Source organism: Oncorhynchus tshawytscha, linkage group LG28 (assembly GCF_018296145.1).
Source record: "Oncorhynchus tshawytscha isolate Ot180627B linkage group LG28, Otsh_v2.0, whole genome shotgun sequence".
NCBI classification, from domain to species: domain Eukaryota; kingdom Metazoa; phylum Chordata; class Actinopteri; order Salmoniformes; family Salmonidae; genus Oncorhynchus; species Oncorhynchus tshawytscha.
Window position 1 is genome coordinate 40,595,171 of NC_056456.1, and position 24,844 is coordinate 40,620,014.

General features: G+C 45.7%; 1 protein-coding gene across 2 annotated transcripts in view; it reads left to right on the forward strand.

Moving 5' to 3' along the window:
* LOC112238841 (receptor-type tyrosine-protein phosphatase mu-like) overlaps positions 1–24,844 on the forward strand; it is a 503,654-nt gene that overhangs the window by 319,168 nt on the left and 159,642 nt on the right. For both annotated transcript variants that reach the window (XM_042308178.1, XM_042308179.1), the window contains exons 13-17: positions 2,803–3,079; positions 8,232–8,268; positions 10,830–10,904; positions 12,350–12,485; positions 17,206–17,235. In XM_042308178.1, the coding sequence (XP_042164112.1) occupies positions 2,803–3,079; positions 8,232–8,268; positions 10,830–10,904; positions 12,350–12,485; positions 17,206–17,235 (555 nt within the window). The remainder of the gene's footprint in view (positions 1–2,802; positions 3,080–8,231; positions 8,269–10,829; positions 10,905–12,349; positions 12,486–17,205; positions 17,236–24,844) is intronic.

Genomic DNA, 24,844 nt, shown 5'->3' on the forward strand with positions numbered 1-24,844 from the left:
TTTCACTGCACCTCATTTAAAAAATATATTTTTCTTAGCAATAATTAGCTTGTTGACATTCGTTTTCTATTTTATCTCATTTAGATTTGTCTTTACATTCATATAGAACGGGACATTACCACAATGCCATAACAGAGGTGAGCTGTTTTTGTGCTTGACCAATTAATTAATGAGAAGATCATGCATTTACACTGGTAGTCTACTGCAGAAACCCATTTACACTGGTATTCTACTGCAGAAACCCATTTACACTGGTATTCTACTGCAGAAACCCATTTACACTGGTAGTCTACTGCAGAAACCCATTTACACTGGTAGTCTACTGCAGAAACCCATTTACACTGGTATGCTACTGCAGAAACCCATTTACACTGGTAGTCTACTGCAGAAACCCATTTACACTGGTATTCTACTGCAGAAACCCATTTACACTGGTATGCTACTGCATAAATACTAATAAACAAAATTTCCTAGGCTAGAGTTCAGTGAGTTCAGGCCATGTGCAGCAAACCCAGAACACAGCCTTGAAGAAATATTTAACTGGGATGCTAATCTGACTTTTACATTGGTAATGCTCTAATTTAAATTCTGTTTGTATGAAAAGGTTATCTGTGAATTAAAAGTGTAGTGTATAAAAGAGTTATTTACACTGGTATGCTACATGCAGAAACCCATTTACACTGGTATGCTACTGCAGAAACCCATTTACACTGGTAGTCTACTGCAGAAACCCAGTTACACTGGTATTCTACTGCAGAAACCCATTTACACTGGTATGCTACTGCATAAATACTAATAAACAAAATTTCCTAGGCTAGAGTTCAGTGAGTTCAGGCCATGTGCAGCAAGCTAGAACCGACCAGCCTTGAAGATGAATATAATCGGGATGGTAATCTGACTTTTGGATTGGTTAATCTCTAATAAATTCTGTTTGTATGAAAAGGTTATCTGTGAATTAAAAGTGTAGTGTATAAATAGAGTTAATTAAATGACATATGTCTACATGAACAACCACTGCCTCCCCCGATGGCCTTTTTCCCCAAAGTCTCTGATTATTAAAACTGAAAGTATAACATTTTAGCTAAAGATCCAAACTACCCTGACTGTATAATTTCACAGAAGATTGTTTTACATGGTTAGAATTCAGTGATGAATTATCCATATGTGTACCATGTGTGCTCTTTAACCTCTAATGCTTCATAAGGTGTTTGACCTTTCACCCCCCAGTGCTTCATTAGGTGTTTGACCTTTCACCCCAAGTTCTTCAAAAGGTGTATGTAGGGTTGTTAATGAACCTTGTGGTCCTAGTGAGGTCTTGGTGAAGCTCTATACCACACAACACCCAACACCCTTCCCAATTTACATGGGAACGGGGTTTGGGTCATGTCCCACAAATATTAGAAAGAGACAATATTGTCCCCCCGAAGTGGTGCAGTGGTCTAAGGAACAGCATCTCAGTGCTAGAGGCGTCACTACAGACCCTGGTTCGATTCCAGGCTGTATTACAACCGGCCGTGATTGGGAGTCCCATAGGGCGTCGCACAATTGGCCCAGCGTCGTCCGGGTTTGGCCGGGGGTAGGCCGTCATTGTAAATAAGAATTTGTTCTTAACTGACTTGCCTAGTTAAATAAAGGTTAAATAAAAAGTAAAAAAGATGTCCCTTCCTAGGTTTTATAGAGACCCTGGTTAGAACATTACTGAAATCAGGAAGGAATAAGCAGGAAATCCAGAATCCTAAAAACATGATTTCTTGAAAACTGGGGAATTTTGGAAACAGTTTTAAAAATTTCTCTGCAACCTAATGTTGAAGAGAAACCACAGAGTTCTCTCAGATCCTTCCTTATAAAATAGTAATCCAGTATATCGCTATACTACCTCACTTAGTGCAGCTGGACTGGGAGGAGAGAGGTGTTTAAATATTAACTACTGCTGAATGGGCAGCAGGAGGAATCACAACACTAATTAACTGTCCCCTTAACGAGGGTAGGGGTTAGAGGTCAGAGGATAGGTTGTGTCAGGACACCTGGGTCACAGACAGACAGGAAGAGGGAACCATAAAGAGAGAGTTTAGGTTCGTGGAAAACATCTTAGGTGTGTGTTGATAAAGGTCATACTACAACAGGGGTTCAACTGGGTTTCTTGGTACGCAAATGAAAACAAATTAGTTGGTTATTTAAAATCTTAAATCATATATTTTACAAATATGCTTTGTTTATTCTAGAATACTGTATTCACGTATCCCCCCATTTTTTCCCCTATTTTACCTCTCTCCCCTTCTTCACCCCTTCGCTAATATTCTCTCTCCCCTCCTTCTCCCACTCTTACCTCTATCCCATCCATCTTACCTCTCTCCCCTCCTTCTCCCACTCTTACCTCTATCCCCTCCATCTTACCTCTCTCCCCTCCTTCTCCCACTCTTACCTCTATCCCTTCCCTCCATCTTACCTCTGTCCCCTCCATCCCTCCTCCCTCTCCCATCTCTTATCCCCTCCATCTATCCCCTCCATCTTACCTCTACCTCTCTCCCCTCCTTCCCCACCTTCTCCCATCCATCTTACCCCTCTCCCCTCTACCTCTATCCCATCCATCTTACCTCTATCCCTTCTCCATCTTACCCCTCTCCCCTCCTTCTACCACTCTTACCTCTGTCCCCTCCATCTTACCTCTCTTCCCTCCTCCCACATCTTATCTTACCTCTTCCCTCCTCCCACATCTTACCCCTCTCCCCTCTCTACCCCTACCTCTGTCCCCTCCATCTTACCTCTCTTCCCTCCTCCCCAAAGTGGGTACCCCCCCCAAAGTGGGTACCAGGTGGTGGTAGAAGAGGAGAGGCCTCAGAGGGCGAGGAGGGGAGCGGTTGAGATTCTCCGCTGTTACCCTGTCCCCATCCACTTCCAGAACTCCACGGTCCTGAACTCTGGGTACTACTTCACAGCTGAGTTCCTCGCCGTAGGGCTACAGGCTCCTCAACCCTTCACTGTGGGAGACAACAAGACCTACGGTGGATACTGGAATGCCCCCCTACTGCCGCAGAAGAGCTACAGCATCTACTACCAGGCGGTCAGCACGGCTAACGGGGTGGGTACCTCAACTAGGGATATTAAGGTGTGTGTGTTAATGGTTGTTCTAGTGGTATTATGGTAATGGGTACTGGAACGCCCCCCTACTGCCCCAGAAGAGCTACAGCATCTACTTCCAGGCTGTGAGCACAGCTAATGGGGTTGGGACCAGTGGTAGCATCCACTCACTCACTCACTCGCAAAAATACAGTTGATGTCGGAAGTTTACATACACCTTACATACACAGTATCCCAGCCACTACAGGGCTGGGCTACTGCTACAGGGCTGGGTTACTGCTACAGGGCTGGGTTACTGCTACAGGGCTGGTTTACTGCTACAGGGCTGGGTTACTGCTACAGGGCTGGTTTACTGCTACAGGGCTGGGTTACTGCTACAGGGCCGGGTTACTGCTACAAGGCTGGGTTACTGTTACAGGGCTGGGTTACTGCTACAGGGCCAGGTTACTGCTACAAGGGCTGGGTTACTGCTACAGGGCTGGGTTACTGCTACAAGGCCGGGTTACTGCTACAGGGCCGGGTTACTGCTACAGGGCTGGGTTACTGCTACATGGCTGGGTTACTGCTACAGGGCTGGGTTACTGCTACAGGGCCAGTTTACTGCTACAAGGCTGGGTTACTGCTACAGTGCTGGGTTACTGCTACAGGGCTGGGTTACTGCTACAGGGCCGGGTTACTGCTACAGGGCTGGGTTACTGTTACAGGGCTGGGTTACTGCTACAGGGCCAGGTTACTGCTACAAGGCTGGGTTACTGCTACAGGGCTGGGTTACTGCTACAAGGCCGGGTTACTGCTACAGGGCTGGGTTACTGCTACAGGGCTGGGTTACTGCTACAAGGCCGGGTTACTGCTACAGGGCTGGGTTACTGCTACAGGGCTGGGTTACTGCTACAGGGCTGGTTTACTGCTACAAGGCCGGGTTACTGCTACAGGGCTGGGTTACTGCTACAGGGCTGGGTTACTGCTACAGGCCTAGGCTTAGTTTAGTAGAGGCCTGTGCTGTGACTTGTTTTCCCCTGAATCACCCAGCAAGTCTCCCTGCTTCTTCGAATGGAGACACACACGGAATCACCCTGCCTGCCTTTTCCAGTGGATCTCTACGCCAGACAGTCTTTAATCAGTAGTGTTTTACAGAGCAGGCCGCCTCGGTCGGTCGGTCATTTGTGGTGATGGGGATTGGTAGGAGGCAGGTTCAACAACAACAGGGTTGTGGATCCTTCAGAGTTCAGCCTCATGGCCTCTCTATCCTCTCTCTGTCGTCAAGTGGCACTTGGCCCTCTTCTCCTCCTCTACTCCTCTCCTGCTCTCTACAAAGCAAAGCTAAGCCGAGGCAGAGAGTTCAATGGTGACTTGAAGAGATCTCAGATTGTGGTCTGGAATGATAATGCGCCCAAAACAGGGTTCTTAAAGAGCTACCACATGTCTCTGAGAGAGAGAGAGAGAGAGAGAGAGAGAGAGAGAGAGAGAGAGAGAGAGAGAGAGAGAGAGAGGGGATATATATACTGTATATATAGAGAGAGGGAGATAAAGGAGGGGAAGAGAGACAGAGATTTTACAGAGCTGGAGAAGGAGAGAGAGAACGGAGATGTTGGAGAGCTGGAGAAGGAGAGAGAGAACAGACATTTTAGAGACCTGGAGAAGGAGAGAGAGAACAGACATTTTAGAGACCTGGAGAAGGAGAGAGAAAGAACAGAGATGTTAGAGACCTGGAGAACGAGAGAGAGAATAGACATTTTAGAGACCTGGAGAAGGAGAGAGAGAACAGACATTTTAGAGACCTGGAGAACAAGAGAGAGAGAACAGAGATGTTAGAAACCAGGAGAATGAGAGAGAGAACAGAGAGGCAACACGTGATAGAGGAAGGAGTTTACTCTCAGAAGAAAGTTAGTTACTGGTTCCAAAACTTTCTAGGGTGAATTGGAGTACCGTAATCAATTATTACAATCACGATCCAAACATTCCATCTGTACCTTGACTAACTGAATCAGGGTTATTAGTGCAGGACTAGAACGAAACCCTGCACAGCTGGTATCTATCCAGGACTGAAGTTGAAAGAACCATGTTACTGTAGTCTGGATGGTCTCAAACTATTTAGAAAGAGGAGCCCCACACCAAGCCAGGAACTGTAGACCCTGCCCTACAACCAGACTGCTTAGAGACCTGGGAATTAAGGGCCAGAGCCAGCGTTCGGCAATCAAAGCTGTATCGGAGGCGGCAGAAGGCAGCAGTCATTGGCTCTGGATGAAGAGGAAAGACCCCAGCTGGGCCCCGAAGTGAGAGGGCCAGGAGGTATGCGGTCAACAATGCTTGACTCAGGGAGGAGGACGCCCCTGCCATGCATAGTCCCATGGGATGTTGGCTGTCAACAACAACAAGGCAACTCACTATGACTAATTGGGAATGGGACGCAAGCGTAGGATTGATCACCCTGTCGCTGGGCGCCTTTGGGGAGGGTGTATAGTGTGAAAGGCCGAAACACCCGAGGAACCAAAGGTACACTACTGACGATGTGCTCCCCAAATTTCACCAGGCTCACTGTTCATTAACTCTTGGAAGTGCTTGCACAAAGGATAGTAACATCTCATCCTGTGTTCTTGGAATCTGTCAACACCTGTCAGAGGGGGATGTGGTGGGAGTCAGGACCCTTAGTGTGTATAGAGTGATTCTCCAAGCTGTAAAAATCAGGGTGTCAGAGGTTGATTGTATTAAACTAGGGTATTTAATGAGGTGTCAAGAGGTTGTTGTATTAAACTAGGGTATTTAATGGGGTGTCACTACAGGTTAGACTAGGGTATTTAATGAGGTGTCAGAGGTTGTTGTATTAAACTAGGGTATTTATTGGGGTGTCAGAGGTTGGTTGTATTAAACTAGGGTATTTAATGAGGTGTCAGAGGTTGTTGAATTAAACTAGGGTATTTAATGAGGTGTCAGGGGTTGTTGTATTAAACTAGGGTATTTAATGGGGTGTCAGAGGTTGGTTGTATTAAACTAGGGTATTTAATGGGGTATCACTACAGGTTAAACTAGGGTATTTAATGAGGTGTTAGAGGTTGATTGTATTAAACTAGGGTATTTAATGGGGTGTCAGAGGTTGGTTGTATTAAACTAGTGTATTTAGTGGGGTGTCAGAGGTTGTTGTATTAAACTAGGCTATTGAATGGGATGGGGTGTCACGACAGGTTAAACTAGGGTATTTAGTGGGGTGTCAGAGGTTGTTGTATTAAACTAGGGTATTTAATGGGGTGTCAGAGGTTGGTTGTATTAAACTAGGGTATTTAATGAGGTGTTAGAGGTTGTTGTATTAAACTAAGGTATTTAATGGGGTGTCAGAGGTTGGTTGTATTAGACTAGGGTATTTAATGAGGTGTCAGAGGTTGTTGTATTAAACTAGGGTATTTAATGGGGTGTCAGAGGTTGGTTGTATTAAACTAGGGTATTTAATGGGGTCTCAGAGGTTGGTTGTATTAAACTAGGGTATTTAATGGGGTCTCAGAGGTTGGTTGTATTAAACTAGGGTATTTAATGGGGTCTCAGAGGTTGGTTGTATTAAACTAGGGTATTTAATGAGGTGTCAGAGGTTGGTTGTATTAAACTAGGGTATTTAATGGGGTGTCAGAGGTTGGTTGTATTAAACTAGGGTATTTAATGGGGTGTCAGAGGTTGGTTGTATTAAACTAGGGTATTTAATGGGGTGTCAGAGGTTGGTTGTATTAAACTAGGGTATTTAATGGGGTGTCAGAGGTTGGTTGTATTAAACTAGGGTATTTAATGGGGTGACAGAGGTTGTTGTATTAAACTAGACTATTGAATGGGATGGGGTGTCACTACAGGTTAAACTAGGGTATATAGTGGGGTGTTACTACAGGTTAAACTAGGGTATATAGTGGGGTGTTACTACAGGTTAAACTAGGGTATATAGTGGGGTGTCACTACAGGTTAAACTAGGGTATATAGTGGGGTGTCACTACAGGTTAAACTAGGGTATATAGTGGGGTGTTACTACAGGTTAAACTAGGGTATATAGTGGGGTGTCACTACAGGTTAAACTAGGGTATATAGTGGGGTGTTACTACAGGTTAAACTAGGGTATATAGTGGGGTGTCACTACAGGTTAAACTAGGGTATATAGTGGGGTGTCACTACAGGTTAAACTAGGGTATATAGTGGGGTGTTACTACAGGTAAACTAGGGTATATAGTGGGGTGTCACTACAGGTTAAACTAGGGTATATAGTGGGGTGTCACTACAGGTTAAACTAGGGTATATAGTGGGGTGTGTCACTACAGGTTAAACTAGGGTATATAGTAGGGGGGTGTTACTACAGGTTAAACTAGGGTATATAGTGGGGTGTCACTACAGGTTAAACTAGGGTATATAGTGGGGTGTCACTACAGGTTAAACTAGGGTATATAGTGGGGTGTCACTACAGGTTAAACTAGGGTATATAGTGGGGTGTTACTACAGGTTAAACTAGGGTATATAGTGGGGTCTCACTACAGGTTAAACTAGGGTATATAGTGGGGTCTCAGTGTTATGCAGTTCTACCCCATATCTCTTCTTGCCCAACTGTCCAGAGAACGCCTGATGTTTCGATTAACACAGGTCAGAGGTCATCGCAACACTTCAACTATTAAGACGCACGTGTTAAAACATGTTCAACCTCTGAACTGACTGGCTAATTGATGTGTGATTCATTTGTTTGGTCGCCTACCGTTTTCAATAGAAATGGAGCACTTAGTGAACCAAGGTCCAACAGAAACACTGAGCTGGGTGAATTCATTGTGAATATTGAATTAATTCAACGGTCGGTTGGATCGTCTCAAACTGTTAATGTGAAATCTTTTTAATTTGTCTGTTTGGTGAAAGAGGCCTTTGGAGCAGCTGCTAAAAAGCCACAAGGTTCAGACATACAATACAATACACACACACACACACACACACACACACACACACACACACACACACACACATCACATGTTGTTTTTATGGCCTTCTCTTCCTCTCCTCTCTTCTGTCTGTCGATGGGACGATGCTGAAGAGAGGTCGCACACATATACGATGTGGTGTGTGTGTGTGTGTGTGTGTGTGTGTTATCATATGACTGCACATTACTATCTATCTGTTATTTGTCTCTTCTTTCTCCTCTGACACAGGAGACCAAGATGGACTGTGTCCGCATCGCCACTAAAGGTAGGACATTGACTTACCAGACCGATAATTCTAAAACTAGACGTGTTTACCAGGCCGATAATGCTGAAACTAGACGTGTTTACCAGACTGATAATTCTGTAACTAGACGTGTTTACCAGGCCGATAATGCTGAACCCAGACGTGTTTACCAGACTGATAATGCTGTAACTAGACGTGTTTACCAGGCCGATAATGCTGAAACCAGACGTGTTTACCAGACTTATAATGCTGAAACCAGACGTGTTTACCAGGCCGATAATGCTGAAACCAGACGTGTTTACCAGGCCGATAATGCTGAAACCAGACGTGTTTACCAGGCCGATAATGCTGAACCCGTGTTTACCAGGCCGATAATGCTGAAACCAGACGTGTTTACCAGGCCGATAATGCTGAAATCAGACGTGTTTACCAGGCCGATAATGCTAAAACTAGACGTGTTTACCAGGCCGATAATGCTAAAACTAGACGTGTTTACCAGACTGATAATGCTGTAACTAGACGTGTTTACCAGACTGATAATGCTGAAACTAGACGTGTTTACCAGGCCGATAATGCTGGAACTAGACGTGTTTAGCTTTCTAACTTTACCTGCACACCTTTGAGAACTAACGCCATGAACCTGTTAAGCAGCGGACCTTATATAGGAACACTGTTACCCGACAGGCACACAGAAACATCGTAGTCACACAGCCAGTCAACAGTGTGTTCTCACGTCTCAGAGACGCCAACCATGTACTCTGGCTTTGGGAACTTACTTCTTTTTCTTGACACACACACACACACACAATCTCGCACACAGATACACACACACATGTTGTTATTCTGCTTGTGTTAGCTACTCCAGACAGCTTAAACACTTGATCAGGAGGGGGATTGATAACGCCTGGGGGAGAGCTGGTAACACTGCTCTGACACAGACACACACACAGCTCAGGGAAGCCCTGTCACATGCATCAGCTATGCTAGACAGACACAGCTTCACAATAGATTTCCTATTGAGTGAATGGATTGTAAAAAGACAATCAGCCTCCTCTGCTTACTACATGAGGGCCCGTGGTATTGTTCACAAGGCAGTCGGAATGCACTGGTACATGGAGTGGTAGATAGAGTTAGATTCAATTGTGTCTAAAAGAGTTGGAATAATTCTAATGAGGTCAGACAGCTAACCACACAAGGTCAGACAGCTAACCACACAAGGTCAGACAGCTAACCACACAAGGTCAGACAGCTAACCACACAAGGTCAGACAGCTAACCACACAAGGTCAGACAGCTAACCACACAAGGTCAGACAGCTAACCACACAAGGTCAGACAGCTAACCACACAAGGTCAAACAGCTAACCACACAAGGTTGATACAGCTAACCACACAAGGTCAGACAGCTAACCACACAAGGTCAGACAGCTAACCACACAAGGTCAGACAGCTAACCACACAAGGTCAGACAGCTAACCACACAAGGTCAGACAGCTAACCACACAAGGTCAAACAGCTAAGCACACAAGGTCAGACAGCTAACCACACAAGGTCAGACAGCTAACCACACAAGGTCAAACAGCTAACCACACAAGATCAGACAGCTAACCACACAAGGTCAGACAGCTAACCACACAAGGTCAGACAGCTAACCACACAAGGTGGTAATAGGTTTAATGTATTTAGGTAAAATACAATGAATGTAGTTAGAGTAAGTGACATGTAAGTAGTTAGTATAGAGCTGAATGTTAGTCCAGAGCTGAAAGTTAGATGTCAGTGTAGAGCTGAAGGTATGATGTCAGTGTAGAGCTGAAAATTAGATGTCAGTCTAGAGCTGAAGGTTAGATGTCAGTCTAGAGCTGAAGGTTAGATGTCAGTGTAGAGATGAAGGTTAGATGTCAGTCTAGAGCTGAAGGTTAGATGTCAGTCTAGAGCTGAAGGTTAGATGTCAGTCTAGAGCTGAAGGTTAGATGTCAGTCTAGAGCTGAAGGTTAGATGTCAGTCTAGAGCTGAAGGTTAGATGTCAGTGTAGAGATGAAGGTTAGATGTCAGTCTAGAGCTGAAGGTTAGATGTCAGTCTAGAGCTGAAGGTTAGATGTCAGTCTAGAGCTGAAGGTTAGATGTCAGTCTAGAGCTGAAGGTTAGATGTCAGTCTAGAGCTGAAGGTTAGATGTCAGTGTAGAGCTGAAGGTTAGATGTCAGTGTAGAGCTGAAGGTTAGATGTCAGTCTAGAGCGGAAGGTTAGATAAAGCTCTTCTAACATTGAATGTGTCTTTATGCATTAATGTTGAATGGTGACTGAGATGTTGTGTTCTCTCTCTCCATTTCCCCTCCTGTCTATTCCCCTCCCCATCTCACCTCTCATCTTCTCCCCATTTCTCTCTATTTCTCCACCCTCCCCATCTCACCCTCTCTCATCCTCTCCATTTCTCTCCCCCTCCCCTCTTCCCTCTCTTTGTCTCTCCCCCTCTCTCCTTATCCTCTCCATGTCTCTCCCCCTCTCCTCATCCTCTCCATTTCTCTCTCATCCTCTCCCCCTCCCCTCCCCCCTCTCTGCATGACACTGTGTGCCTCCTCCTCTCAGCTGCCATACTGGTGACCCAGCTCACGACTCCGTATCTCCGCATCGTACCAGCGGCTGGTGACGACCAACTAACAGGTTAGATTCTCTGCTCATGTTTCCAGTAGAGGTTGTAACATGGACTGTCCTGTTCTCCCAGCCTAAGTGCCTGGTTCTGAGATACTGGTGTACAGCTATAAGGCCTATGTCTATTTCTTCAGTTGTCTGTGTTTTGTTTGCGGTGTTTGTTGTGTTTGTTGTATTTGTTGTGTTTGTTGTGTTTGTTGTGTTTGTTTTGTTTGTTGTGTTTGTTTTGTTTGTTGTGTTTGTTCTGTTTGTTGTGTTTGTTTTGTTTGTTTTGTTTGTTTTGTTTGTTGTGTTTGTTTTGTTTGTTGTGTTTGTTTTGTTTGTTTTGTTTGTTGTGTTTGTTTTGTTTGTTTTGTTTGTTTTGTTTGTTGTGTTTGTTGTGTTTGTTTTGTTTGTTGTGTTTGTTTTGTTTGTTGTGTTTGTTGTGTTTGTTTTGTTTGTTGTGTTTGTTGTGTTTGTCTTGTTTGTGGTGTTTGTTGTGTTTGTTGTGAATAAAAAGTTACTCCAGTACACCTGTACCTATGATGAAGCATCCTCGCTGTGTTACACTACATAAAATACCTGTTTTTTAATTTACAATCCTCATGTCAACTGTTGAAATTGGAGATTTTCCTACAGAAGTCAATCCCTTTCATTAAATATGTATAATATGACAGCAATTATATCCTATTTTTTCCGTTTGGTATTTAGTGTCCGATGCTGTAGCTATGACAGGACTAAGCATTCTAAATACATTATCTCCTGTGTTCTTCATCAGACACAGTAGATCTGTGTATCTTACCTGACATCCGACACCAATATCCCTAGACTGATACTAGAGGTGTAGGGGAGGGGGAGGGTAATACTAGCATCCTAAACAGGTCCGTTTGTGTGATATAGTATCATAGTACTGGTGTGGTTAAAAGACCCATGCAGTAAATCTCTCTTTTGTTTCAGTTATTTGGCCGTAGAACTGCTACTGTAACTTGTGTGATTTCTTGAAACCTTAATTCAACCTCCATATGGGGATGAAATGGAGAATCGCCCCCCCCGCCCCCGCCTGTTTCAGCAGTAAACTGTGTTCTCTTCTATAGGGATTCAACAGTCCACTATATCAATATTCAACCGTTATCGATAACCTGTCTTCCCGAAAAAATTCAATAGAGTCAGTCTAACAGGACATGTTAGAGCAGATTGATTATAAATACATGTTCTACTGACTGACTGGCTGGCTGACTGATTGGCTGGCTGACTGACTGCCTGGCTGACTGGGTGGCTGACTGGCTGGCTGCCTGACTGATTGGCTGGCTGACTGACTGGCTGGCTGACTGACTGGCTGGCTTACTGTAACACCAGGAGCCATTGAGACATTACACCTCATGTTTAGAAAGATAGATGTGTTTGTCTACTTGTTGTTGTTTATGTTGTTTGTTTGTTGATGTTGTTTGTTTGTTGTTGTTGTGTTGTCGATAATATAGGAGCGGCCACGCATAAGCCTGACGCGGTAGAGCCAGAGAAACAGACTGACCATACAGTGAAGATAGCCGGAGTCATCGCTGGCATCCTCCTCTTCGTCATTATCTTCCTCGGAGTCGTCCTCCTCATGAAGAAAAGGTCAGCCATTTTGTATAAGTGCTACATGTTGTGTTTTACCACTACGATGCCAATATGACACAGTCAGACAAACTGCCGAGAACTAACATTTAGTTTACACATTATTCCATAAACACAATATGAGATAAATTTGGACATCTCAGCTCGTTTCTATTTCTAGTCTCTAAGAACAAGACTTTTGTTGTTACTCCCGACTCCCTATTCGGTTTTTCGCCCTCTAAAGAGCAGAGGCAGCGTCGCTGTCGAATGTAAATAATTAATTTGATTATGTTGATACGCTACATTACGGCTGTTTACGGCTAAATGAGAAACAGTTTGCTATGAAAGATGAATGTCTCCAAGGCCCCATCATACAACCGGCATTAAACTAACCCCAACCCCATTCAATGACACTGGGTTGAAGATAGGAGGAAAAGGGAGAGGCCTATAGAAGGGAAGATAAAGAATAGGAGATAAGTAGGAAATAATGAGAGAGAGAGAGCCTAGAGAGAGAGAGCCTAGAGAGAGAGAGAGAGCCTAGAGAGAGAGAGAGAGCCTAGAGAGAGAGAGAGAGCCTGAGAGAGAGAGAGAGCCTAGAGAGAGAGCCTAGAGAGAGAGAGAGAGCCTAGAGAGAGAGAGAGAGAGAGAGAGAGAGAGAGAGAGAGAGAGAGAGCCTAGAGAGAGAGCCTAGAGAGAGAGAGAGAGAGAGAGAGAGCCTAGAGAGAGAGAGAGCCTAGAGAGAGAGCCTAGAGAGAGAGAGAGAGAGAGAGAGAGAGCCTAGAGAGAGAGAGAGAGCGAGAGAGAGAGCCTAGAGAGAGAGCCTAGAGAGAGCCTAGAGAGAGAGAGAGAGAGAGCCTAGAGAGAGAGAGCCTAGAGAGAGAGAGAGAGCCTAGAGAGAGAGCCTAGAGAGAGAGCCTAGAGAGAGAGAGAGCCTAGAGAGAGAGAGAAAGAGAGAGAGAGAGAGCCTAGAGAGAGAGAGAGAACCTAGAGAGAGAGAGAGAGAGAGAGAGAGAGAGAAAGAGAGAGAGAGAGACTAGAGAGAGAGAGAAAGAGAGAGAGAGAGCCTAGAGAGAGAGAGAGACTAGAGAGAGATCAAATCCCTGAGCTGACAAGGTAAAAATCTGAACTAGGCAGTTAACCCATTGTTCCCCGGTAGGCCGTCATTGTAAATGCGAATTTGTTCTTAATTGACTTGCCTAGTTAAGAAAAATAAGTGGAGCAAGGAGAGAGTTTTTCTATATGTACTTTAGCTTCAGGTACTATAGATACTATACTGGAGGAGGGCTTCAGGTACTATACAGGAGGAGGGCTTCAGGTACTATAGATACTATACAGGAGGAGGGCTTCAGGTACTATACAGGAGGAGGGCTTCAGGTACTATAGATACTATACTGGAGGAGGGCTTCAGGTACTATAGATACTATACAGGAGGAGGGCTTCAGGTACTATAGATACTATACAGGAGGAGGGCTTCAGGTACTAGATACTATAGGAGGAGGGCTTCAGGTACTATAGATACTATACTGGAGGAGGGCTTCAGGTACTATACAGGAGGAGGGCTTCAGGTACTATAGATACTATACAGGAGGAGGGCTTCAGGTACTATAGATACTATAGGAGGAGGAGGGCTAGATACAGGTACTATACTGGAGGAGGGCTTCAGGGTACTATACAGGAGGAGGGCTTCAGGTACTATAGATACTATACAGGAGGAGGGCTTCAGGTACTATAGATACTATACTGGAGGAGGGCTTCAGGTACTATAGAGGGCTTCAGGTACTATAGATACTATACAGGAGGAGGGCTTCAGGTACTATAGATACTATACAGGAGGAGGGCTTCAGGTACTATAGGGATACTATACAGGAGGAGGGCTTCAGGTACTATAGATACTATACAGGAGGAGGGCTTCAGGTACTATAGATACTATACAGGAGGAGGGCTTCAGGTACTATACAGGAGGAGGGGGTACTATAGATACTATACAGGAGGAGGGCTTCTACTATACAGGAGGAGGGCTTCAGGTACTATACAGGAGGAGGGCTTCAGGTACTATACAGGAGGAGGGCTTCAGGTACTATACAGGAGGAGGGCTTCAGGTACTATAGATACAGGAGGAGGGCTTCAGGTACTATAGATACTATACAGGAGGAGGGCTTCAGGTACTATACAGGAGGAGGGCTTCAGGTACTATAGATACTATACTGGAGGAGGAGGGCTTCAGGTACTATAGATACTATACTGGAGGTGGAGGGCTTCAGGTACTATACAGGAGGAGGGCTTCAGGTACAGGTACTATACAGGAGGAGGGCTTACAGGTACTATACAGGAGGAGGGCTTCAGGTACTATACAGGAGGAGGGCTTCATACTATACAGGAGGAGGGCTTCAGGTACTATAGGGAGGTACTATACAGGAGGAGGGCTTCAGGTACTATACAGGAGGAGGGCTTCAGGTACTATACTGGAGGAGGAGGGGGCTTCAGGTACTATACAGGAGGAGGGCTTCAGGTACTATACAGGAGGAGGGCTTCAGGTACTATACAGGAGGAGGGCTTCAGGTACTATACAGGAGGAGGGCTTCAGGTACTATACAGGAGGAGGGCTTCAGGTACTATACAGGAGGAGGGCTTCAGGTACTATAGATACTATACAGGAGGAGGGCTTCAGGTACTATAGATACTATACTGGAGGAGGGCTTCAGGTACTATACAGGAGGAGGGCTTCTCCAAGTCTCCAATCTGGGAAGATGAAGCTCAGCAAAAAACAAAGCTCTTCTGTGTACACCCAGGCCTGAAATATCCTCAGTTTATTGACTTGTTGTGTTGTCCATAATATAGGAGCGGCCATAAGCCTGACGCGGTATTTTGTCTACATGAGTTGGGTGTGCTCTGAAGATTATGTCCCAAATGACACACTACTCCCTGTATAGGGCACTACTGATGGTCAACAGTAGTGCACTATATAGTGAATATGGTGACATTTGAGACGCAAACTAGTTTACTGTATTCAGTATCTGTACCGAAAGGAATGCCGAGGCGGAAAACGCCTTGACAACAGCGAGGAGGGATAGGGGGGGACTACTTTATTGTCTGTACAATTCCACCCTAACTTTTAGATTGATATCCGTCTAGGACATGTACACGATCTATATTTCTGTTCTACGATCATTTACCATTTCACATGGCTTGACAGTGCTTTTTGTTACGGTGTGAGTTAATAAAACAGCCGTGATATTTCATTGAAATGATTTTCTGTTTGCCTTGTTTAAATGAGAGAGAGACGGTCAGGGAGATGAATTCATTGTTATCCATTATGATCTCATTTAGAATCATTCTCTTAGAATTACAACCATGTTAAGAAATTCTAAGTTCTGATTTAGAACTAACCTCGGAGGTTAAAATGTTAATTTCCCTTTCGTCTTCAGACATCTATGGTGACAAAATGCAGGCCTCCAATATCCTGGCAGTATTGTTAGCCCAGTATTCATTTAGCTGCGGTGAACACTGACAAATACCAAAACAGGAAAACATATAGCGTTTGTAATGAGATGGAAATGATTTGTGTACATGGATGTGTACATGGCAGAGGGATCATTCTGCAGCAGGTAGCCTGGTGGTTTGAACAAAAGGTCGCTGGTTTGAATCCCCGAGCCGATAAGTTTTTTTTTTTTTCTGCGTCTGAATCGACTTAATTGGCTATTTTCGGTTTAATTGCCTCGGTTCCTTGGCAAAATTGGGCACACCCTTAAAACGCCAAGTGGCCTTGCCACTAAAATCACACTATTATATACATATATCTACAACAGAGAGAACAAAAGCAGAACTCTGTTGTTTATCAGAGTATATATATACGAAGAGGCAGCATGCAGAAATATATGTGTCATCAGTGTTTAACACGTCTTATACAGAACGGCTTTCTTGCAAATGAGCTAACTGGTTCCGAGTTCCCAACATGACCTGTAGTCCAAATGTATGAGCATATGTCTGTCTATCTCGACCAAGAGTCAGCATACATAACACCAAGCTACCACCTTGCTCCTCACTATAACTGTAGTCTACCTTAATGTTTCCCTTCTACATGCCTGTCTGTCTGCCTGTCTGCCTGTCTGTCTGCCTGTCTGCCTGTCTGTCTGCCTGTCTGCCTGTCTGCCTGTCTGCCTTTCTGTCTGTCTGCCTGTCTGCCTGTCTGCCTGTCTGTCTGTCTGCCTGTCTGTCTGTCTGCCTGTCTGTCTGTCTGCCTGTCTGTCTGCCTGCCTGCCTGCCTGCCTGTCTGCCTGTCTGTCTGTCTGTCTGTCTGTCTGTCTGCCTGTCTGCCTGTCTGCCTTTCTGTATGTCTGTCTGCCTGTCTGCCTGTCTGCCTGCCTGTCTGCCTGCCTGTCTGTCTGCCTGTCTGTCTGTCTGTCTGTCTGTCTGTCTGTCTGTCTGTCTGTCTGTCTGTCTGTCTGTCTGTCTGTCTGTCTGTCTGCCTGTCTGCCTGTCTGCCTGTCTGCCTGCCTGTCTGCCTGCCTGCCTGTCTGCCTGTCTGTCTGTCTGTCTGCCTGCCACCCACCATATCTGTTTTTTGTCCATTTTTATAAATTTTTTCTAACATTAATATATATTTACTTTTTCTTTCCTTCATTTCATGTTCCGCCCCTCCGTCCCGCCGTCCTCCACTGCTTATATCCAACCACCACCTCACCTAACCACGTACCACCTCATCTACCACGTACCACCTCACCTACCACGTACCACTGGGCAGAAGAACCTACCACTCCTACACTTACTATCTGTAAGTAAACACTTCAACGTAACAGTGTTGGTGCTTTTGCTTTACGACCGTTTATCATCGAGACCTGGGCCCGTGCACGAGAGAGACCTGGGTCTGTGCACGAGAGAGACCTGGGCCCGTGCACGAGAGAGACCTGGGTCCGTGCACGAGAGAGACCTGGGTCCGTGCACGAGAGAGACCTGGGTCCGTGCACGAGAGAGACCTGGGTCCGTGCACGAGAGAGACCTGGGTCCGTGCACGAGAGAGACCTGGGTCCGTGCACGAGAGTGACCTGGGTCCGTGCACGAGAGAAATCATGACATTCAAATCAAATCAAATTTTATTTGTCACATACACATGGTTAGCAGATGTTAATGCGAGTGTAGCGAAATGCTTGTGCTTCTAGTTCCGACAATGCAGTAATAACCAACAAGTAATCTAGCTAACAATTCCAAAACTACTACCTTATAGACACAAGTGTAAGGGGATAAAGAATATGTACATAAAGATATATGAATGAGTGATGGTATAGAGCAGCATAGGCAAGATACAGTAGATGGTATTGAGTGCAGTATATACATATGAGATGAGTATGTAAACAAAGTGGCATAGTTAAAGTGGCTAGTGATACATGTATTACATAAAGATGCAGTAGATGATATAGAGTACAGTATATACATATACATATGAGATTAATAATGTAGGGTATGTAACATTAAATTAGGTAGCATTGTTTAAAGTGGCTAGTGATATATTTTACATCATTTCCCATCAATTCCCATTATTAAAGTGACTGGAGTTGAGTCAGTGTGTTGGCAGCAGCCACTCAATGTTAGTGGTGGCTGTTTAACAGTCTGATGGCCTTGAGATAGAAGCTGTTTTTCAGTCTCTCGGTCCCAGCTTTGATGCACCTGTACTGACCTCGCCTTCTGGATGATAGCGGGGTGAACAGGCAGTGGCTCGGGTGGTTGTTGTCCTTGATGATCTTTATGGCCTTCCTGTGACATCAGGTGGTGTAGGTGTCCTGGAGGGCAGGTAGTTTGCCCCCGGTGATGCGTTGTGCAGACCTCACCACCCTCTGGAGAGCCTTACGGTGAGCCTTACGGTTGTGGGCAGAGCAGTTTCCGTACCAGGCGGTGATACAGCCCGACAGGATGCTCTCGATTGTGCATCTGTAGAAGTTTGAGTGCTTTAGGTGACAAGCCAAATTTCTTCAGCCTCCTGAGGTTGAAGAGGCGCTGCTGCGCCTTCTTCACGATGCTGTCTGTGTGAGTGGACCAATTCATTTTGTCTGTGATGTGTACGCCGAGGAACTTAAAACTTACTACCCTCTCCACTACTGTTCCATCGATGTGGATAGGGGGGTGTTCCCTCTGCTGTTTCCTGAAGTCCACAATCATCTCTTTAGTTTTGTTGACGTTGAGTGTGAGGTTATTTTCCTGACACCACACTCCAAGGGCCCTCACCTCCTCCTTGTAGGCCGTCTCGTCGTTGTTGGTAATCAAGCCTACCACTGTTGTGTCGTCCGCAAACTTGATGATTGAGTTGGAGGCGTGCGTGGCCACGCAGTCGTGGGTGAACAGGGAGTACAGGAGAGGGCTCAGAACCTGGGGGCGGCCCGTCAGGAAGTCCAGTACCCAGTTGCACAGGGCGGGGTCGAGACCCAGCGTCTCGAGCTTGATGACGAGCTTGGAGGGCACTATGGTGTTAAATGCCGAGCTGTAGTCGATGAACAGCATTCTCACGTAGGTATTCCTCTTGTCTAGATGGGTTAGGGCAGTGTGCAGTGTGGTTGAGATTGCATCGTCTGTGGACCTATTTGGGCAGTAAGCAAATTGGAGTGGGTCTAGGGTGTCAGGTAGGGTGGAGGTGATATGGTCCTTGACTAGTCTCTCAAAGCACTTCATGATGACGGAAGTGAGTGCTACGGGGCGGTAGTCGTTTAGCTCAGTTACCTTAGCTTTCTTGGGAACAGGAACAATGGTGGCCCTCTTGAAGCATGTGGGAACAACAGACTGGGATAGGGATTGATTATGTCCGTAAACACACCAGCCAGCTGGTCTGCGCATGCTCTGAGGGTGCGGCTGGGGATGCCGTCTGGGCCTGCAGCCTTGCGAGGGTTAACACGTTTAAATGTTTTCCTCACGTCGGCTGCAGTGAAGGAGAGTTTAGTTGCGGGCCGTGTCAGTGGCACTGTATTGTCCTCAAAGCGGGCAAAAAAGTTATTTAGTCTGCCTGGGAACAAGACATCCTGGTCCGTGACTGGGCTGGTTTTCTTTTTGTAATCCGTGATTGACTGTAGACCCTGCCACATACCTCTTGTGTATGAGCCGTTGAAGTGAGATTCTACTTTGTCTCTATACTGACACTTAGCTTGTTTGATTGCCTTGCGGAGGGAATAGCTGCACTGTTTGTATTCGGTCATGTTACCAGTCACCTTGCCCTGATTAAAAGCAGTGGTTCGGGCTTTCAGTTTCACGCGAATGCTGCCATCAATCCACGGTTTCTGGTTTGGGAATGTTTTAATCGTTGCTATGGGAACGACATCTTCAACGCACGTTCTAATGAACTCGCTCACCGAATCAGCGTATTTGTCAATGTTGTTGTCTGACGCAATACGAAACATATCCCAGTCCACGTGATGGAAGCAGTCTTGGAGTGTGGAATCAGATTGGTCGGACCAGTGTTGAACAGACCTCAGCGTGGGAGCTTCTTGTTTTAGTTTCTGTCTGTAGGCAGGGATCAACAAAATGGAGTCGTGGTCAGCTTTTCCGAAAGGAGGGCGGTGCAGGGCCTTATATGCGTCGCGGAAGTTAGAATAGCAGTGATCCAAGGTTTTTCCAGCCCTGGTTGCGCAATCGATATGCTGATAAAATTTAGGGAGTCTTGTTTTCAGATTAGCCTTGTTAAAATACCCAGCTACAATGAATGCAGCCTCCGGATAAATGGATTCCAGTTTGCAAAGAGTCAAATAAAGTTCGTTCAGAGCCATCGATGTGTCTGCTTGGGGGAATATATACGGCTGTGATTATAATCGAAGAGAATTCCCTTGGTAGATAATGCGGTCGACATTTGATTGTGAGGAATTCTAAATCAGGTGAACAGAAGGACTTGAGTACCTGTATGTTGTTATGATCACACCACGTCACGTTAACCATGAAGCATACGCCCCCGCCCCTCTTCTTACCAGAAAGATGTTTGTTTCTGTCTGCCTGATGCGTGGAGAAACCAGCTGGCTGCACCGACTCCGATGGCGTCTCTCCAGTGAGCCATGTTTCCGTGAAGCAAAGAACCCTTGCTCGGATTTTATCAACCTTGTTGTCAAGAGACTGGACATTGGCGAGAAGTATACTTGGGAGATGTGCACGATGTGCCCGTCTCCGGAGTCTGACCAGAAGACCGCTCCGTTTCCCCCTTTTACGAAGTCGTTTTTTTGGTTCGCCGGCTGGGATCCATTCCGTTGTCCTGGGTGAAAGGCAGAACACAGGATCCGCTTTGCGAAAGTCATAATCTTGGTCGTACTGATGGTGAGTTGACGCTGATCTTATATTCAGTAGTTCTTCTCGACTGTATGTAATGAAACCTAAGATGACCTGGGGTACCAATGTAAGAAATAACACGTAAAAAAAAAAAAAACTGCATAGTTTCCTAGGAACGCGAAGCGGGGCGGCCATCTCTGTCGGCGCCGGAGAAGGGGACGCTTTGGAGTCCTCTTCTGTCTTCCTCTTCTCAGTCTTCCTCTTCTCTGTCTTCCTCTTCTCTGTCTTCCTCTTCTCTGTCTTCCTCTTCTCTGTCTTCCTCTTCTCAGTCTTCCTCTTCTCTGTCTTCCTCTTCTCAGTCTTCCTCTTCTCTGTCTTCCTCTTCTCAGTCTTCCTCTTCTCTGTCTTCCTCCATCTCTGTCGGCGCTGTTTCACAGACCTGGGTTGAACTCTTTGAGATACGTTTGACTGTAAAGTAAAAAGCGAATGTCTCCAAAGCACCTCAGTATTTGCACGAGAAGAACCATGTCATTCCAATGTCTACCATGCTTTAGTTTCTGAAGGACTCTTACATTTTCCCCTTGATGATCAGATTGTCACACTTTGACAATTGCTTATAAATGATTTATGAAGCATCTATGTAAGGCATTATAAAGAGTACATCATGGAGATCTTATAGAGGCCTGAAGTCTCTAAAATAGACATCTATCAATCCCAGAACTGACTGGCCTGGTCAAACAAACTGAATGCTTGAAGTGAAACCGAATTTGAGCTATCACGAGATCAGGATGGTTTCAGTAGGATAGGTCCTGTGGTTCAGTCGGTAGAGCATGGGTCCTTTGTCTCAGTAGGTAGAGCATGGGTCCTGTGGTTCAGTAGGTAGAGCATGGGTCCTCTGTCTCAATCAGTAGAGCATGGGTCCTCTGTCTCAGTAGGTAGAGCATGGGTCCTGTGTCTCAGTAGGTAGAGCATGGGTCCTGTGTCTCAGTCGGTAGAGCATGGGTCCTCTGTCTCAGTTGGTAGAGCATGGGTCCTCTGTCTCAGTAGGTAGAGCATGGGTCCTCTGTCTCAGTCGGTAGAGCATGGGTCCTCTGTCTCAGTAGGTAGAGCATGGGTCCTCTGTCTCAGTAGGTAGAGCATGGGTCCTCTGTCTCAGTAGGTAGAGCATGAGTCCTCTGTCTCAGTAGGTAGAGCATGGGTCCTCTGTCTCAATCAGTAGAGCATGAGTCCTCTGTCTCAGTAGGTAGAGCATGAGTCCTCTGTCTCAATCAGTAGAGCATGAGTCCTCTGTCTCAGTAGGTAGAGCATGGGTCCTCTGTCTCAGTAGGTAGAGCATGAGTCCTCTGTCTCAATCAGTAGAGCATGAGTCCTCTGTCTCAGTAGGTAGAGCATGGGTCCTCTGTCTCAGTCAGTAGAGCATGGGTCCTCTGTCTCAGTAGGTAGAGCATGGGTCCTCTGTCTCAGTCAGTAGAGCATGGGTCCTCTGTCTCAGTAGGTAGAGCATGGGTCCTCTGTCTCAGTCAGTAGAGCATGGGTCCTCTGTCTCAATCAGTAGAGCATGGGTCCTCTGTCTCACTAGGTAGAGCATGGGTCCTCTGTCTCAGTCGGTAGAGCATGGGTCCTCTGTCTCAGTCGGTAGAGCATGGGTCCTCTGTCTCAGTCGGTAGAGCATGGGTCCTCTGTCTCAGTCAGTAGAACATGGCGTTTGTTTATCATTTCCACTGGGGCAACCCATATGTAAAATGTTTTTTAAAAGTATGATTGTAAATTGCTTTAGGATAAATGTGGCTGCTAAACGGCATACGATAGACCCTGGATGAATACACTCGGATACTTTCCACATGACCAAACGCAGGATCCTCTACCATAGAGAAGAGGGTAGGACTCCGTATATTTCCAAATCATTATCATCGTAGTCATGTGACTACTTTCAAACTGCTGCACGACTGCTGCAAACAGATAGAGGGGTGTGTTCATAATGGCATCCTAATTACCCATGTGCCCTGGTCAATCGTAGTCCACTATATAGGGAAGAGGGTGGTGTTTGGGACTCGGAATTGTCTAACAGGCTCTGTTATAGTGCTGCCTGCTGTAGTGATAAGGACAGGACAGAGAGACGGATGGAGGGAGGGAGAGAAGGGGAGAGAGGAGGGTGGGAGACAACAGCCTCTTGCCGCTCATTTTCATTATGCTTAATGCTAGTCGTTTTACACAACAAACGAGGGTCAGAGACGCTCCCATGTGAAATGCATGAGGGGAACCAAGTTCTCTCTCCCTCTCCATCTCTTCTCTATCTCTCCCTCTCCATCTCTTCTCTATCTCTCCCTCTCCATCACCTCTCTATCTCTCCCTCTCCATCACCTCTCTATCTCTCTCTCTCCATCACCTCTCTATCTCTCCCTCTCCATCACCTCTCTATCTCTCCCTCTCCATCACCTCTCTATCTCTCCCTCTCCATCACCTCTCTATCTCTCCCTCTCCATCACCTCTCTATCTCTCTCTCCCTCTCCATCACCTCTCTCTCTCTCCCTCTCCATCACCTCTCTATCTCTCCCTCTCCATCACCTCTCTATCTCTCTCTCTCTCCATCACCTCTCTATCTCTCCCTCTCCATCACCTCTCTATCTCTCCCTCTCCATCACCTCTCTCTCTCCTTCTCCATCACCTCTCTCTCTCTCCCTCTCCATCTCTCTCTCTCTCCCTCTCCATCTCTTCTCCCCCCCTCTCCATCTCTCTCTCTCTCTCTCTTTCTCTCCTTTGCTCTCCCTCCCCCTCTCTTTGTCTCCATCGCCTCTCTCTCTCACCTCATTCTCTCCCTCTCCATCCTCTCTCCACCCTCTCCATCACCTCTCTCTCCCTCTTCATCACCTCTCCCTCTCTCCCTCTTCGTTCCCTCTCCACCTGCTCCATCACCTCTCTCTCTCGCTCTCTCTCTCTCTCCCTCTTTATCCCCTTTCTCTCCCTCTCCATCATTTCTCTTATTCTCCATCCCCTCTCTCTCTCTCTCTCTATACCTTCCTCTCGTCCTCATTGTCAGTATTTTGTGTGTTTTAAGGATGCAGGTATATAAGGGATAACATTGAGGAGGATTACTTTAATGTATTACATGTCCTTATAAGTACACAGAGACGGATATATAGTAGGCCTACATTATCCCCTGATATGAAGACAGCCAGTACATTAACCCCTGATATGAATAACACAGCCAGTACATTAACCCCTGATATGAAGACAGCCAGTACATTACCCCCTGATATGAAGACAGCCAGTACATTAACCCCTGATATGAAGACAGCCAGTACATTAACCCCTGATATGAAGACAGCCAGTACATTAACCCCTGATATGAATAACACAGCCAGTACATTAACCCCTGATATGAAGACAGCCAGTACATTACCCCTGATATGAAGACAGCCAGTACATTAACCCCTGATATGAATAACACAGCCAGTACATTAACCCCTGATATGAATAACACTGCCAGTACATTAACCCCTGATATGAAGACAGCCAGTACATTAACTCCTGATATGAAGACAGCCAGTACATTAACCCCTAATATGAAGACAGCCAGTACATTAACCCCTGATATGAAGACAGCCAGTACATTAACCCCTGACACGAATAACACAGCCAGTACATTAACCCCTGATATGAATAACACAGCCAGTACATTAATTCCTGGTATGAATAACACAGCCAGCACATTAACCCCTGATATGAATAACACAGCCAGTACATTAAACTCTGATATGAATAAGACAGCCAGTACATTAACCCATAATATGAAGACAGCCAGTACATTAACCCCTGATATGAATAAGACAGCCAGTACATTAACCCCTGATATGAATAACACAGCCAGTATATTAACCCCTGATATGAATAACACAGCCAGTACATTAACCCCTGGTATGAATAACACAGCCAGTACATTATCCCCTGATATGAATAACACAGCCAGTACATTAACCCCTGATGTGAATAACACTGCCAGTACATTAACCCCTGATATGAATAACACAGCCAGTACATTAACCCCTGATATGAATAACACAGCCAGTACATTAACCCCTGATATGAATAACACAGCCAGTACATTAACCCCTGATATGAATGAGACAGGCTGTACCAGTACATTAACCCCT